General features: G+C 46.0%; 1 protein-coding gene across 1 annotated transcript; it reads right to left on the reverse strand.

Annotated features, from left to right (window-relative positions):
• Positions 1 to 141: 141 nt before the first annotated feature.
• Positions 142 to 16,685, reverse strand: LOC143283812 (putative methyltransferase NSUN7). The gene is made up of 11 exons (XM_076590185.1): positions 16,220 to 16,685; positions 11,955 to 12,013; positions 11,096 to 11,314; positions 10,706 to 10,797; positions 8,947 to 9,137; positions 7,606 to 7,842; positions 6,849 to 6,992; positions 6,385 to 6,504; positions 3,597 to 3,698; positions 1,345 to 1,619; positions 142 to 435 (listed from the first exon to the last, which is right to left on the reverse strand). The coding sequence occupies exons 1-11, from the start codon at positions 16,683 to 16,685 to the stop codon at positions 142 to 144; spliced, it is 2,199 nt and encodes a 732-aa protein (XP_076446300.1).
• Positions 16,686 to 17,931: the final 1,246 nt, after the last annotated feature.

Below are 17,931 nucleotides of genomic sequence, written 5' to 3' on the forward strand. Positions count from 1 at the left end.
AAACTTCCAGCCCCTGGGTGAAGCTGAACTCAAGCTGGTCACAAACAGCTAACTGTCAGCAACCAACACACGGCTGCTGGCCCACTGAAAGCAGACTGACAGGCCACAGACAGGGAAAGGAAGGGTCAGGGGTCAGCATGGTCACTTGAAAGGCATGGGGTGGAAGACCACCTTGTGGTGCTCGGGGACCTTGTAGTTGGCCACCTTGAGGGCACAGGGCCGCACGGGGCTGGACAGGCGCCTGAAGGCCAGGGCCCTGTTTCTCCTGCTGTTGGTCGACCATCGCCTCTGGGTGGGGTGAGAGGGAGGGGCCTCCCCCTCGTCACTTCCCTCCCCATCCTCCCTGTCCCCGCTGCTGGTGGTGGGCTTGGAGGAGTGTTTGCCCAGCAGCCCCTTGCTCCTGGCTCGGGCGATGATCGTGGAGGCGTCCTCGGGCTGTAGAGAGGAAAAACAAAATCATGTGAGAAAACACCGCAATGATGTTCTGTTACACTGTACTGTTTTCCACGTCAAAGTTTTTCTCTGTAACTGAAGTGCAAAGTCTAGTTCTATCCAACTGTACGGCATAGTCTAGTTCTACCCAGCTGTACTGCATAGTTTAGTTCTACCCAACTGTACTGCATAGTTTAGTTCTACCCAACAGTACTGCATAGTCTAGTTCTACCCAACTGTACTGCATAGTTTAGTTCTACCCAACTGTACTGCATAGTTTAGTTCTACCCAACAGTACTGCATAGTCTAGTTCTACCCAACTGTACTGCATAGTGTAGTTCTACCCAACAGTACTGCATAGTCTAGTTCTACCCAGCTGTACTGCATAGTTTAGTTCTACCCAACAGTACTGCATAGTCTAGTTCTACCCAACTGTACTGCATAGTTCTACCCAGCTGTACTGCATAGTTTAGTTCTACCCAACAGTACTGCATAGTCTAGTTCTACCCAACTGTACTGCATAGTTCTATCCAGCTGTACTGCATAGTTCTATCCAGCTGTACTGCATAGTTCTATCCAGCTGTACTGCACAGTATTCATTCTGTTCCACTCTATTATGTCTTGGTTCTCTTCAATGTGCTGTACAATCTGGGTTCTGGTCAACTGTGCATCATAGTCTAGGTTCTGTTCAACTGTACCGTATAATCTAAGCTCAGTTCAACTGTACCATTAAGTCCAGGTTCTATTCAGCTGTATTGTGTAACCTAGGTTCTGTTCAAGTGTATCATACAGTGTAGGTTCTCTTCGAAGAACAGTGTTCTCAGCCCTGTTAATGCTGTGAGAGGACAGCTGACTGAGCTAAAATCAACAACAATAACAAGTGGGAATGGCACTGCCAGAGATGTCACTCACCCTCCTGGCCAGACAGACGAGGAAGCAGCCGTTGGTGAGGTCTGAGGGGCTGAAGCGGACGTATCTGTCGTGGATGCCACAGTGCTGCTCCATGTCGCTGGCAGAGAAGGGCAGCACGGGGGCCATCACCATCCAGGGCAGGGGCTTGGGGTCAACCTGCCCGGCCTGCGTGGCCAGCATGGAGTTGATGAACTCCACAGACCGGTCCACCACCGCCTCGTTCTCTGCCTCGTGCACTGAGCGTGTCAGGTAGGCCACACTCCGCAGCTTGGGCACTGCAAAATACCATGGCCATCATCGTCATCGTCATCATCATCTGTACAGCCACGTTCTTCAGCAGGACACTGCCAGTCACAGCTTAGCCAAAATAAAAAAACAAAAAAAGAACCCCTCTCTCTGAACAACAGAGGTGATTTACTTTTGGTAAAATCAGGTCTGTTCGGCTCTCAAGTGAGTTCACATGTTTACCCTACACTCAGACCTGTACACATCCAAATCAAAACACTCTGACTACCTCACAATGTAGTCTAATGCAGATAACATTCCAGTAAAAAGATGTCTCGAATTTGTTCTCCTGCAGCCAGCAGCAAGCATTTTCTAGCTGATGTAAACAGACCAAAGTGAATGCAAGCAAACAGCAGAATCATCGACATACAGTACAGGTCACAGTGTAAATCGCCTCACAGTCAACACAGCGCTGGTGTACTTTGGGGGCTACCCATGGTCCCTGGCACAACGTTCACCCTGCCCACATGTCTTGCTGACTAATTGACGTGCCACACCTCACGTACACACATAAACGCTGCAAGACATGAGACCTTGGAACAACTCATTTTTAGAGTGAACAGAACTTCAAAAATCTTTCTTGTTTTTTTCTGAAGAAAAAACAATTTTCAGAATAAATTTCAATCAGTTTGAGATTGCAAGCACTTTTCATGTGTTGCTCTCTCTACGACTGCTTGCACAGTAACTATGAAGACCATGCTTTCAAGCACATCTGTACATGTACTGTAGATTATCGTCTTTGGTGCATACATTGCGAAAAAATGAAAAAAATGTTTCTTTTTTTGGAAGGGAGCAGATACCTGACCGGACAAAGCCAACATGATGGTCAGGCCTTGGCAGGCTAGCATAGATAACAGATACTTCAACAAAACACTGACCTTCAATAAAATAAACAAACAAATAAGTAAACACATGAAAATATAACAGGCCATAATGACTCACTATAGATAACAGATACTTCAAACAAAACATCGACCTTCAATGAAATATATGAAATAAACAAATAAGTAAACACATGAAAATATAACAGGCTGTGATGACTCACTGTTAGAAGCTAGCATAGATAACAGATACTTCAAACAAAACACTGACCTTAAATAAAATAAACAAATAAGTAAACACATGAAAATATAGCAGGCTGTAATGACTCACTATTAGAAGCTAGCATAGATAATAGATACTTCAAACAAAACATTAACCTTACATTAAATAAATGAAATAAACAAATAAGTAAACACATGATAAATATAACAGGCCGTAATGACTCACTGTTGGAATCTAGCATAGATAATAGATACTTAAAAAAACAAAACAACATTGACCTTAAATAAAATAAATGAAATAAACAAATAAGTAAACACATGAAAATATAACAGGCCGTTATGACTCACTGTTGGAAGCTAGCATAGATAATAGATACTTAAAAAAACAAAACAACATTGACCTTAAATAAAATAAATGAAATAAACAAATAAGTAAACACATGAAAATATAACAGGCCGTTATGACTCACTGTTGGAAGCTATGGAAGTATAATAGATACTTAAAAAAAACAACACTGACCTTAAATAAAAGAAATAAAAAGAAATAAGTAAAGACATGAAAATATAACTGGCAGTCATGCTTCACTGTTAGAAGCTAGCATAGATAATAGATACTTAAAAAAAACATTGGCCTTGAATGAAAAAAAAAATAATAATAATACATGAAAACATAACTTTCAGTGATGAGTCACTGATGAAAGTTAGCATAGATAATAGATACTTTAAAAAAAACATTGGCTTTAAATGCAATAAATAAAATCAATAAGTAAATACATGAAAATATAACTGGCAGCTGTGACTAACTGTTGGAAGCTAGCATAGATAATGGATACTTAAAAAAAACAAAAAAAACATTGACCTTAAATGAAGTAAATAAAATAGATAAGTAAATACATGAAAACACAACTGGCAGTGGTGACTCACTGTTGAGGGCCAGCCTGAGGTGAGCCTCGTGGTCAGCCTGGAGCTGTGTGATGCCTGTCTCCATGTCTGTAGGCTCTGTCAGCCTGCCCAGCATCTTCATGTCTGCACACAGCACAGGGCATGTCTACACACAGCACAGGGCATGTCTACACACAGCACAACATGTCTGCACAGCACAGGGCATGTCTGCACAGCACAACATGTCTGCACAGCACAGGGCATGTCTGCACAGCACAACATGTCTGCACAGCACAGGGCATGTCTACACACAGCACAGGGCATGTCTGCACAGCACAGGGCATGTCTACACACAGCACAGGGCATGTCTACACACAGCATAGGGCATGTCTACACACAGCACAACATGTCTGCACAGCACAGGGCATGTCTACACACAGCACAGGGCATGTCTACACACAGCACAGGGCATGTCTACACACAGCACAGGGCATGTCTACACAGCACAGGGCATGTCTACACACAGCACAGGGCATGTCTACACACAGCATAGGGCATGTCTGCACAGCACAGGGCATGTCTACACACAGCACAGGGCATGTCTGCACAGCACAGGGCATGTCTACACAGCACAACATGTATGCACAGCACATGGCATGTCTACACACAGCACAGGGCATGTCTACACACAGCACAACATGTCTGCACAGCACAGGGCATGTCTACACACAGCACAGGGCATGTCTACACACAGCATAGGGCATGTCTACACACAGCATAGGGCATGTCTGCACAGCACAACATGTATGCACAGCACAACATGTCTGCACAGCACAGGGCATGTCTACACACAGCACAGGGCATGTCTACACACAGCATAGGGCATGTCTACACACAGCATAGGGCATGTCTGCACAGCACAACATGTATGCACAGCACAACATGTCTGCACAGCACAGGGCATGTCTACACACAGCACAGGGCATGTCTACACACAGCACAGGGCATGTCTACACACAGCACAGGGCATGTCTACACACAGTACAGGGCATGTCTACACAGCACAGGGCATGTCTACACACAGCACAGGGCATGTCTGCACAGCACAGGGCATGTCTACACACAGCACAGGGCATGTCTGCACAGCACAGGGCATGTCTACACACAGCACAGGGCATGTCTGCACAGCACAGGGCATGTCTACACACAGCACAGGGCATGTCTGCACAGCACAGGGCATGTCTACACACAGCACAGGGCATGTCTACACACAGCACAGGGCATGTCTACACACAGCACAAGGCATGTCTGCACAGCACAACATGTCTGCACAGCACAGGGCATGTCTACACACAGCACAGGGCATGTCTACACACAGCACAACATGTCTGCACAGCACAGGGCATGTCTACACACAGCACAGGGCATGTCTACACACAGCACAGGGCATGTCTACACACAGCACAGGGCATGTCTGCACAGCACAACATGTCTGCACAGCACAGGGCATGTCTACACACAGCACAGGACATGTCTACACACAGCACAGGGCATGTCTACACACAGCATAGGGCATGTCTGCACAGCACAACATGTATGCACAGCACAGGGCATGTCTACACAATACAGGGCATGTCTGCACAGCACAGGGCATGTCTGCACAGTACAGGGCATGTCTACACAATACAGGGCATGTATGCACAGCATAGGGCATGTCTGCACTGTACAGGGCATGTCTACACAATACAGGGCATGTCTGCACAGCACAGGGCATGTCTACACACAGCATAGGGCATGTCTGCACTGTACAGGGCATGTCTACACAATACAGGGCATGTCTGCACAGCACAGGGCATGTCTGCACAGTACAGGTCATATGTACACACAGCACTTGCAGCCCTTGGATTCAGAGGAAGAAAAAGACAAAATCATTATCATGACCACAAAAATAAGAGAAATAGTTTGACGGTAATTGTAAGCTGCAGTCAGCTTATATAATTAGAAGATGTCCACTGTGAGACTGGATGGTGGCTGGTGTAGTGGCCAACCAGAGCTGGTCCAAGACTGCTTCACCAGCTCTTTGACAGCGAGGCCAGTCCTCAGTGACCATTTGAGAGGTTGGCTCTTTGTCCTGCTTCACCTTATGGAGAGTCAGCCTTGAGGTAATGCGTCCGCCTAGGAAGCAAGAGAATCTGAGCGCACTGGTTCGAATCACACTGGCAGTTGCCAGTATTTTTTTTCACCTCCAACAGACCTTGAGTGGTAGTCTGGACACTAGTCGGATGAGACGATAAACTGAGTTCCCATGTGCAGCATGCATTTAGCACACGTAAAAGAACCCACGGCAATGAAAGGGCTGTCCCTGGCAAAATTCTGAAGAAAAATTCACTCAACAGGAAAACAAATAAAATTGCATGCAGAAAAAATACAAAAAAATGGGTGGCGCTGTAGTGTAGCGATGCGCTCTCCCTGGGGAGAGCAACCCGAATTTCACACAGAGAAATCTGTTGTGACAAAAAGAGTAATACAAATACAAATAAAATACCCACCGTTCCAGTTTTGCCCATTCAGCCTCTCTCTCTCTCAAACACACAAACGTGCACACACACACATGCGCACGCGCGCACACACACACACATTAAGAGAGAGAGACTGAAACCATAAATAGACAATATGACTTTTATCACTATTCGCTTTTTTTTTGCTTTTTTTTTTTTTTTTTTTTATAAAGAGCAACTTATGGCTTTTGGAGTGTGTGAGGATCACCAGTTTAGTGATAGGCAACTCAGGAACAGATGACCTGGAAATAGGTGAATCAGGAACAGATGACCTGGAAACAGGTGAATCAGGAACAGACGACCTGGAAACAGGTGAATCAGGAACAGATGACCTGGAAATAGGTGAATCAGGAACAGATGACCTGGAAACAGGTGAATCAGGAGCAGACGACCTGCAGGATCACACTGGGCAAATGATGGTCATGAAACAATGATAAGGGGGAGGAACGATTACCGACGAGAATGACAATAACGATGATGACAATGATGATGATGACGACGACTGTGACTGACCTTGATGATGATGATGACGATGATGATGACGATAACGATGACAATGACTGTGACTGACCTTGATGATGATGATGATGACGATGATGACAACGATAACGACGACAATGACTGTTACTGACCTTGATGATGATGATGATGACGATGATGATGACGATAACGATAACAATGACTTTGACTGACCCTGATGATGATGATGATGATGATGACGATGACTGTGACTGACCTTCCCCCTCTGTGACGGCGAACTGCACGAGGTTGTTGATGGCGGACTTGCTGCAGTCGGCTATGATGAGGGCCACGCTCACCTTCCGCAGGCGGGAGTCCTCCTTCTCCAGCTGGGTGAAGGGCTGGCGGATCACTTTCACCACTGGGCCATAGTGAAGGAACTGTGTTCTTTGTGTGTGTGTGTGTGTGTGTGTGTGTGTGTGTGCATGTCTCTGTGTGTGTGTGTGTGTGTTTGCGTATGTGTGTGTGTGTGTGTGTGTGTGTGAGTGTGCATGTCTGTGTGTGTGTATGTGTGTGTGTGTGTGTGTGTTTGCGTGTGTGTGTGTGTGTGTGTGTGTGTGTGTGTGCACGTCTGTGTGTGTGTATGTGTGTGCGTGTGTGTGTGTGTGCTTGCTCTGTCAGTCCACATGTCCAAACACCAGCACTACCACACACACACACACACACACACACACACACACACACACACACACACACACAGAGAGAGAGAGCAAAAGACACATACATCAACAGCCTTTTGGATGAGACAATATGAACCAAGGTCACGACAAGTACAGCTTGCCCACAGCACACGTAAATGAACCCAACCACAGCAGCAAAAGCTTGTCCCTGGCCCAAAATCCAGCAGAAAATTCCACCACTTTCACAACTTATATTTGCAGACACGTTCAGCAGGACCTATGAACTCTGCGCACACTTTATCCAAACCACACAGTCAACACGTCCTCCATTGTGTTTGAAAAACAGCAGGATACTTTTGGTGGCGCCCACCAGCTCCAGGTTCTTCTTCATCTTGTCGTGGTCGTGGTCCTCGCTGTGGCTGACAACGACGATGTTGCCGCTGTGCCTGTGGAGCAGCACAGCCAGGTGGGCCACCACCCACCCTGCCCCAGGGTTCACCACAAGCACGTCCTGCTCTTCCGTGCTGAGGGGCACCAGGCTGTGGGCAGCCAGGCACGATGACTTGTCCTGAAAAGCCTCGTCCCTGTCAGCTGGGGTCACGCCAGTAGGACGGTTTGACGTTTTATAGTACATGTATAATCTATATTACGATTTGCTTTGTTCTGTCACAAATCACTGAGTCAGGTTTTTTTGGTCACAAGGGGTGGTTTGTCATTGTGTACAGTCTACGTGATGACCTGTCTTGAAAACCGCCAGGTCAGCTGTGGTAACGTGGGATGATAATTATTGTATATATAGCTCTTACACCTTCTTTTTTTTTACAGGTGTGTATACACGTTCTCCACACCCCCCACCCCTCCCACCCCCATCCCCACCCCTTTTTTTCGTCCATCGTCAGAACTAAAACACACACAAAGAACAGGAAAAGAGAAATTAAAGGGACTGTGAAATGGGGAAAGCGGAGAGGAAGCTGGCATACATATATAAAGAGAGTGGGGTTGATGGAAGCCCTAAACATGACATTTTAGGACACGAGAATAAATTGGTCTTCACGGTCTTGTTTACCACAAGCATGGCAAACAAACTGAAAGTAAAGAGCTCAGCTAAAAACCCACAGTGCATCAAACACACACACACACACACACACACACACACACACAACAATAGAACTCAGAACTCAGAAGTTTAATGTTCATCGGCCTAGGGTCATGATACAAAGAGAAAGGGTGGGTGGGTAAAGGTGACATTTGATAACATTGTGTTACCCCCAGCAAATAACAATAAATGCACAATCATGATGAATACACACTCAATAGTGCAGCAATAGTATAGTAGAAACACCTGTTACTTCATTACATCTATGATTAATATTTATTGCTCGAAGCAACATACACAATGGAAGTCTAGCCGATTCTTTCGAATATTTCTTTCTTAAATCTTCATATATGGAGCAAATGAGTAAAAAATGTTTATTCTCAACTTGATCCTTGCAAAATGGACATGCTTTGTCCTGTTCTGATTAACTATGGCGATGTGCATTGTAACTCACTGAGTGGGAGAACGTTGAATCCTGTTTGTGTAATGGCAACACGGAAGCAGGATGTATGTTGTATCCATATCCATATCTCTCTTTTTTCAAAAACAGTCTTAAACTATCAATACTGAAGGAGAAAGAAGCCATGCCTGTACCTGACAGATGAGGTGGCCTTGCTGCACAAGGTGGTGATGGTGCAGCAGGGGGCCACAGTCCACAGAGAAGACCAGGACGTCCAGGCAGTGGGGGTCCTGGTAGAAAGACCTGTCCCGGAACAGGCCCTCGCTGTCAGGGGGCTGGCTCAGCAAGGTCAGGCCCTCCGCCTTCATCATCTCCATCACCTCCATCACGCTGGGCAAGGTGGAGGGGTGGGGGAGGGGGCAGTGGGAGAGAAGAGTTTCAGTTTCAGTTTCTGTAGGAGGCGTCACTGCGTTCGGACACATCCATATACTCTACACCACATCTGCTAGGCAAATGCCTGACCAGCAGCAGCATAACCCAACGCGCTTTGTCAGACCTTGAGTGCATGCTTATATATTTGTGTACCCATCAGAGTGGATTTCTTTTTACATAATTTGGCCAGAGGACAACACTCTCGTTGCGATGGGTTCTTTTTCAGTGCGCTAAGTGCGTGCTGAACATGGAGCCTCGGTTTATCGTCTCATCTGAAAGACTAGACGCTCAGTTTGATTTTCCAGTCAAACATGGGAGAAAGGGCGAGAGCAGGATTTGAACCCACACCTTCACGGACTCTCTGTACTGGCAGGTGAGCGTCTTAACCATTCTGCCACTTCAACAGTCATTCCAAATGTCAAATGAACAGACCCATCAAACATTATTATTGTTGTTTTCTTCAATGTTTCGCCACGGCAGTATCAGTACCAGTTTAAAAGGAGGCGTCAAAGCGCATGGGCTGATCCATACATGCTACATACACCGCATGTTAAAAAAAAAAAAAAAACAGGAGAGAAGTGGGAAAGTAGGAGTGTGTGTTTTGGGGGTGGGGGTGGGGTAGATGCCAGACCAACGCTTGAACTAAAATGCTGATCAGGCCTTGAGATCTCTCTCTCTCTCTCTCTCTCTCTCCACCAGCCATCACGGACTGAGCAACAAATCCACACCATCTTTTTTTAAATAGGAGTAGTAACACAGCCACTTAGTGTCAATAATGGAATGTTTGGGTGAACTTAATGAGAAAGCACACAAGCATTCTCTATCCAGATGTAGCAGTAGTCAATTTTATGAGGCTGCCTTCATACAAAATCTACAGTGTTCCATCGAATGAAAGAATGAATGCATGAATTAATTTCTTAAAATATTTTCAATGGTGGTTGACGGATAAACAAAATCATGCGTTTTTATATCCAACCCTGAAATGAATGTTTTCTGATAGCAGGTCTCACTTGATACTGTACACAACTGCACGCTATGGAAGGAAGGAGTTGTCAAGTCTCCTCACCATGTTTAAACACAATACCGCATTCTGAAAGTGTTCAGTAACCGTCGCAACAACCGAGTGATAAAAGCGTTGGGCTTTCAATCTGAGTGTGGGGTTTGAACCCTGATTATGGTGCCTGGTGGGTGAAGGGTGGAAATCTGTTTCCCAATCTCCCAGGTCAACAGATGTGCAGACCTGCTGGTACCTGAACCCCCACCCCCACACACCCCTAACCCCCTTTGTGGTATACGCATGCAGAAGATCAATTGTACATGTCAGTTAAAAATCCTGTAATGTATGTGAGAGTTCGGTGGGTTACGAAAACAGAAAACAAACCTAGCATGCACACCCTCGAAAGCTGAAAATGACTGCCTACATGCGGGGTAAAGAAGGTCATACATGTAAAGGCCCGCTTGCACTAAGGAGTGAACATGGAAGTTGCAGCCAATGAACACAGAAGCAGAGGGTTTTGAGTACTCACTCTGTCTTGAGGGCGTTGACCCAGGCATACATGGGCATGGGTTTCTGGGAGTTACTCCTGCGACGCACACTGTCGGGAAGCAAGAACTCGATCTGTGCAGGAGTAAAGCAGGACACGGTCTATCATTGTGACTGACACGGTACGTGATACAACGCCTCAAAGACAGTTTTGTCAACAGATGTGCGTACTTCTGCTCTCTCTCTCTCTCTCTCACACACACACAGATACACACACACAACCACCCACATATATACACAACCACACACACACTCCCACCCGCCGACCACACATCCGCCTGTTCACACATTCGCATGCCCGCATGCACGCAAAGTGCACAACAAACACACACACACACACACACACACACACACACACACACACACACACTACCTTAGGAGCAGAGGCCTTGATGCGCCGCCGTGCCAGACAGGCCTTGAGTTTGGTCTGCTGCTCCAGGATGGCTCTCTCGATGTCGCCGATGACCCCCCAGCCCTCCTCCTCCCCCTGCTCCTCCTCCTCCTCCCCAGGCCCCTCCCAGCGCCGGGGCTGGAACTTGCGGGACTGGTAGTCCCACAGCACCACCATCACCAGGTCCTTGTCCTCCTGCAGCTGCAATGACACACAATGTGCATCCCGGGTCACTCACCATCCTTTGCTTTTGGAATGAACTTCTTTCGCTTCATCAGGTCTCCGCACTCAGTTCTTTCAAGTCTCGCATCAAAAACCCACCGCTTCCTCAAGATAGCCTCCCTTCCCTGCCTCTTCCTTGTCTTCAGTTTCTCCAGTTTAGAGTTATGCATGCGTGTGAATGACTGGTTTGAAAGCGCTTTGATTTGTCTCTGCACAAGATTTAACGCTATATAAACACTATATATGACTGTTTTGATTATTATTATTATTATCATCATTATTATTATTATCCTTATTTGTAGTGTGTTGTGCCGTGTTGTGTTGTTTCGTGTCTCATCATATCGTGTCGTGTTGTGACATGTCAGATGTGTTGTGTAGTGTAGTGTAGTGTAGAGAGACAGCGAGAGAGACAGAGACAAAGAAAGAGAGACAGAGATTCAGAGAGAGAAAGAAGGAAGAAGAACGAAGAGCAACACACACACACACACACACACACACACACGCGTGCGCACGCGGCATGAGCACACATACACAAACACGAGCGCATACACACACACACACGCACACACACACTCTCTCTCTCTCTCTCTCTCTCTCTCTCTCTCTCTCTCACATTTACCTTTGGGTATAACTTAAAGAAATCACTGTCCTCCAAAATATTTTCAAACACCATTTGATCTGAAGAAAGAAAACAGAAATGTTAGAACAATACATGTCAAAACACCATAAACTGAACGCATTATTGACTGCTAAATCTGATCTCAAACTGACTTTCCACATGGAGCTAAGAATAATGATACTTTGTGCGTTTGTGTGGTGTGTGCATATGCCACTGTACATATGTGTGTCTGTCTGCATGGCTGTTGCACATGTATGCACATGTATGAGTTCATGCACATACTAATGGTTTTGTGTGCACATGAGCAATAGAGCAGTTTCATGTACACATGCTTTCAGGTGTGTATAGGTCTGCACCCTTTGGCGCATTGAACCATCATCTTAGATGAACAGACAAATGAATAAACGAACCAAACATCATGCCATTTAATAATCACCTGTTCTAACTATTTCCCATTGCCCATTAATTTTGATCATTATACCAAACTGGATTAGTAATTAACCCTCTGTGTGTGTGTGTGTGTGTGTGTGTGTGTGTGTGTGTGTGTGCGTGTGTGTTGTAGTTTGTGACTGCAGAACGCTCTGAATATGTTTGAAAGTGCCATATAAATGTAAGACTATGATCATGATCATTATTATCATCATTATAATGATTATTATCTGATTTGTTTCCATGGCCCGTAATTTTAATCGCTACATGGTTGTCATGTTCTGCACCTCTGTATGTATATTACATGTTTATGATAATAATTTTTTTTTAAATAATTAAGTAATAAACTAAAAACAGTAGCACTTGTGTTATGACCTTAACATGACATTTGACCTTGTCGGAATGGGCGTGCTTTGACTGGCACAAACCACGTGAGGGTGTCACTAAAAATAGCACAGTGTCGCCCCTTGCCTGTGCGTGCTGTCTCGGTACCAACATGTATGATCCTTGGCTGAACATTACGTAAAGCGGCTTGGCTCACTCGGCAAAATCGTCTTACCTGACAGTTATGCAACTCAGTGTTGACAGCCTCCTCTCTCTCTCTCTCTCTCTCTCTCTTGTCAAGGCCTGACTAAGCGCGTTGGGTTATGCTGCTGGTCAGGCATCTGCTTGGCAGATGTGGTGTAGCGTATATGGATTTGTCCGAACGCAGTGACGCCTCCTTGAGCTACTGAAACTGAAACTCTCTCTCTCTCTCACTGAAATATATATATATATATATATATCAGTGTTCAGTGCTCTCTCTCTCTCTGTGTCTGCCTGTCTTTGTGTAAATGAATGGTGTGTGTGTGTGTGTGTGTGTGTGTGTGTGTCTGTGTCTGTGTGTACGGATGTTTTAACTCCGCATAAACGGGATTTTATTAGTTTATTTGTTTATTTCATTTTGGTGTTTAATCATTTTGTACAGTTATTCAATACTAGATATTACAACAACAACAACAACAACAACAACAAAACTAAAACAATCCAACAAACAAAACAGAAGCCACAAAAAGCTGGTTCTGACAACAGACTGGTGAGCTGGAACTGTTCTGTCATACACGGATTGATTTGAAGCCGTGTGTGCGCGTCTTTTTTGAAGCGGTAATGCTTGTTCTTGTGCAGTCCCTAAGCCTTCGATGAAACAGTTTTTGTGTGTGTGCTGAAGACTACATTTGGAATGGACGTAGTTACCTGCCACAGCATATAGTATTACGTCCTCTTCAAACTGGTTACTAACTCTGTTGGTTTTGATGCGCTCCTCTTCTGTCAAGGCAACATTGAACTATGTATCTTCAAAAGAATATCTGCAGATAGTAGTAGTAGTAGTAGTAGAAGCAGCAGCAGTTGTAGTAGTAGTGATGATGATGATGATATTGTTGTTGTTGATGATGATGATGATGATAATTAGTGCATTGACATGTACAGAAGCAACATAGCACTATCAGAGTATTGGCTTTATCACTTATCAGTACAGTAAATAATGCCCAACAAACCAGGAACGTAAAACTGCCAATAACCAATGCACACAAACATCTACCCTAAGCAAAAAGCTTAACTGTGTACAAGAAAAAAAGAGTAAATTTTGAACAAAGTGGCTGACATCAAATCGAAACAAAATCCAATAGCAGACGACATGACACAGACGCTGTTAACACGCTGTTGATCCACTTCTGCATTGTCGAGCAGAAAATACGATCACTATTTTCTAATCCAAACTATTGCGTTCTGACAAAGCAATGAAGAGTTTTATTCATTTTCCTTTGCGTGCTCTTCTAATAAGGAATTATGGGAAGTTTATTCAAATACACCGCCTGGACCGTTCGCTGCCATGGCATGTGCGATTCCGTTGACGCAAAATAGTACCCATAACATGTTGATGCAGCTGGGCTTTTCTTAAAATATCATGTATTCTTTTGTTACAGGAATATTTAGTGCTGATAGTACTTTCTTTAAAAAATTAAAAAAAAAAAAAAAAAAAAAAGGCAAGCCAGCGACATCGATTTCAACGTAGTCATACAGTGTCTGACAGAACCGTGACCGCTAAACGTTCATTGGTGTGGCGAACGCTCATGGCATAACATACGCATGCTGCTCGCTGCGCTGAACAAACACGCCTGCCGCGGGATAATAGTTACCACTGGTGGACAAAGGGTAAAAAAAAAAAAAAAAAAATCTTTAAAAAGGGGGGTGTAAGGGCTAGGCATTTCTTCTTTATCTATTTTTTCTCTCTCCCAAAACCCGACAATTCTTTGTTCTATATTTTTTGGTATGCGAATGCTCATGAAATCGTCCACAAAACTGTTGCATTTGAATTGTTAGGTAAACTGGTTCAATGAATATATAATTACACCAGTGTGATGACATCATTGTCAGCACTCAGCCCCAGACTTACTTCACCCTCAGACGGACATCACACACAGCGCCTCACCCCTCACAACCTGGAATTCCCCACTGGAACGCTAGAAGAACAGCAACGACTTCTATCATCCCCTTCAGGTAGCCACGACTTCTATCACCCCCTTCAGGTAGCCACGACTTCTATCACTCCCAACCCCCTTTCAGACAGCCATGACTTCTATCACCCCTTCAGGTAGCAACGACTTCTATCACCCCCAACCCCCTTTCAGACAGCCACGACTTCTATCACCCCCTTTCAGACAGCCATGACTTCTATCACCCCCTTTCAGACAGCCACGACTTCTATCACCCCCTTTCAGACAGTCATGACTTCTATCACCCCCTTCAGGTAGCCACGACTTCTATCACCCCCAACCCCCTTTCAGACAGCCACGACTTCTATCACCCCCTTTCAGACAGCCATGACTTCTATCACCCCCTTCAGGTAGCCACGACTTCTATCACTCCCAACCCCCTTTCAGACAGCCACGACTTCTATCACCCCCTTTCAGACAGTCATGACTTCTATCACCCCTTCAGGTAGCCACGACTTCTATCACCCCCAACCCCTTTTCAGACAGCCATGACTTCTATCACCCCCAACCCCCTTTCAGACAGCCACGACTTCTATCACCCCCTTTCAGACAGCCATGACTTCTATCACCCCTTCAGGTAGCCACGACTTCTATCACTCCCAACCCCCTTTCAGACAGCCATGACTTCTATCACCCCTTCAGGTAGCAACGACTTCTATCACCCCCAACCCCTTTTCAGACAGCCATGACTTCTATCACCCCTTCAGGTAGCCACGACTTCTATCACCCCCTTTCAGGTAGCCACGACTTCTATCACCCCCAACCCCCTTTCAGACAGCCATGACTTCTATCACCCCCTTTCAGACATCCACGACTTCTATCACCCCCTTCAGGCAGCCACGACTTCTATCACTCCCAACCCCCTTTCAGACAGCCACGACTTCTATCACCCCAACCCCCTTTCAGACAGCCATGACTTCTATCACCCCTTCAGGTAGCCACGACTTCTATCACCCCCTTTCAGACAGCCATGACTTCTATCACCCCCACGACTTCTATCACCCCTTCAGGTAGCCACGACTTCTATCACCCCCTTTCAGGTAGCCACGACTTCTATCACCCCCAACCCCCTTTCAGACAGCCGTCGCTTCGATTATCCCCATTCAGACAGCCAGGACTCCCCTTTGGGGGGCCAAAAGGACCTCACAACCGGACAGACACCCGGAATCCCACCCTCTCGAACAACTACACTCTCACGGACTCCAGTACTAAACAACTTCACCTTAATCAAAGGGCGCATACCACTAAATCCTTTAACTCAACTCTAAAAGCCGAACATCACTGTGGAGCCCACACACTCACAGTTCAGGGCGGACAGGGCCAGCTCAAAGGTCCGCTTCTTCTCCTCCGGGTTGTCAAACCTCAGGCCTGAGGGCACGGAGGAAGAAGGCCGCTGCTCGGCCACAACGTCCTCACTACGGCGGATGGACGGGGCGCTCTGACGCCTGTCCTGGCCGCCGACGACGGGGCAGGCGGGGCGATCCTGACTCATGGAGCTCAGGATGGTGGCCGCCTGCCTCAGCATGCGCTTTGAGTGCAGGCATGGCTCCAGTTTGAAAAACTCCCGCGCTACGCTCCGGTCCAGGATGTAGTGGTCCATGCTCTGGGTGGAGCTGCCCACCAGGTCCTCCGGCCCCTTCAGGCTGTCCGGGGCGGTCGGGGAGGCCTCGGGGACATTATGGGCCTCCAGAGGCTGGGAGGAGGAGGAGGAGGAGGCGGCGGAACCTTCGGCGGCACTGGTGCTTCGGTTTTCAGCTATTGGTGGCATGGCTGCTGTGGAGGAAGGGGAGAGGGAAGGTGTGCCTTCCTACCAGCTTCGGTGGTGTTGGTGGCTGCTGAAAGTGTCTGGAAGAGAGAGAGAAAGAGGAATGCATTGTTATGACCGATAACGCTGTAAAGGTTCTGTAGTCCAATACTGATCTATTTCTCAGACTTTGCTGTTACTGGTCTTTGAATATCTCATAGTTCTCGTCTTTGCTGTTCCTGGTCTATTTCTAGTCTTTGCCATTGGTCTGTGCATGTTTCTGTTATTGGTCTATGTGTGTATCGTGGTTCTGTTCTTTGCTATTGCTGGTCCACGTCACTGTGTGTCATGGTTCTCTTTTTTGCTATTGCTGGTCTACGTCTACGTGTCTCGTGGTTCTGTTCTTTGCTATTGCTGGTCTACGTCATTGTGTCTCATGGTTCTGTTCTTTGATGTTGCTGGTCCACGTCAATGTGTGTCGTGGTTCTCTTCTTTGCTATTGATGGTCTACGTCATTGTGTCTCATGGTTCTGTTCTTTGATGTTGCTGGTCCACGTCAATGTGTGTCGTGGTTCTCTTCTTTGCTATTGATGGTCTACGTCTATGTGTCTCGTGGTTCTGTTCTTTGCTATTGCTGGTCTACGTCAATGTGTCTCGTGGTTCTGTTCTTTGCTATTGATGGTCTACGTCTATGTGTCTCGTGGTTCTGTTCTTTGCTATTGCTGGTCTACGTCAATGTGTCTCGTGGTTCTGTTCTTTGCTATTGCTGGTCTACGTCTATGCGTGTCTTGTGGTTCTAATCTTCGTTGTTACTGGACCATAGTGATCTATATCTAGTGTTTGACATTTCTGGTCTATTTCTGTTCGTGATCTATTTTTGGTGTTTGTTATTTCTGGTCCATTTCTGGTCCAGTCTTTGCTGCTAGTCTATGTGTGTATCACGGTTTAGGTCTTTGCTATCAATTGTCTATTCTGTGCCAGCATTAAGAGTTGGCGCCTTTTTTCCAAATTTCTCCCTTCCTTCACTTCCTGCAGCATTGGATAATGGCTCTGGTGGCCGACCAGCGTGCTGGGTAAATGTGCTGGTCATGTATCTTCATGTCGTGTAGCATGTATGGGTCAGACCGCGCGTTTTGACGCCATCTTGAAACTGAAACCTGCATGTGTGTGCGAGTGGCTGAGTGTTAGAGGACGGTTATAAGCTTTGCTTGGTGTGCTTCGACTCATCTGTTATACAGCTGCTTTGGTGCTTCTGTGAATGAATAAAGTT

The sequence above is a fragment of the Babylonia areolata genome, chromosome 7, assembly GCF_041734735.1.
Source record: "Babylonia areolata isolate BAREFJ2019XMU chromosome 7, ASM4173473v1, whole genome shotgun sequence".
In the NCBI taxonomy this organism is placed as follows: Eukaryota; Metazoa; Mollusca; class Gastropoda; order Neogastropoda; family Buccinidae; genus Babylonia; species Babylonia areolata.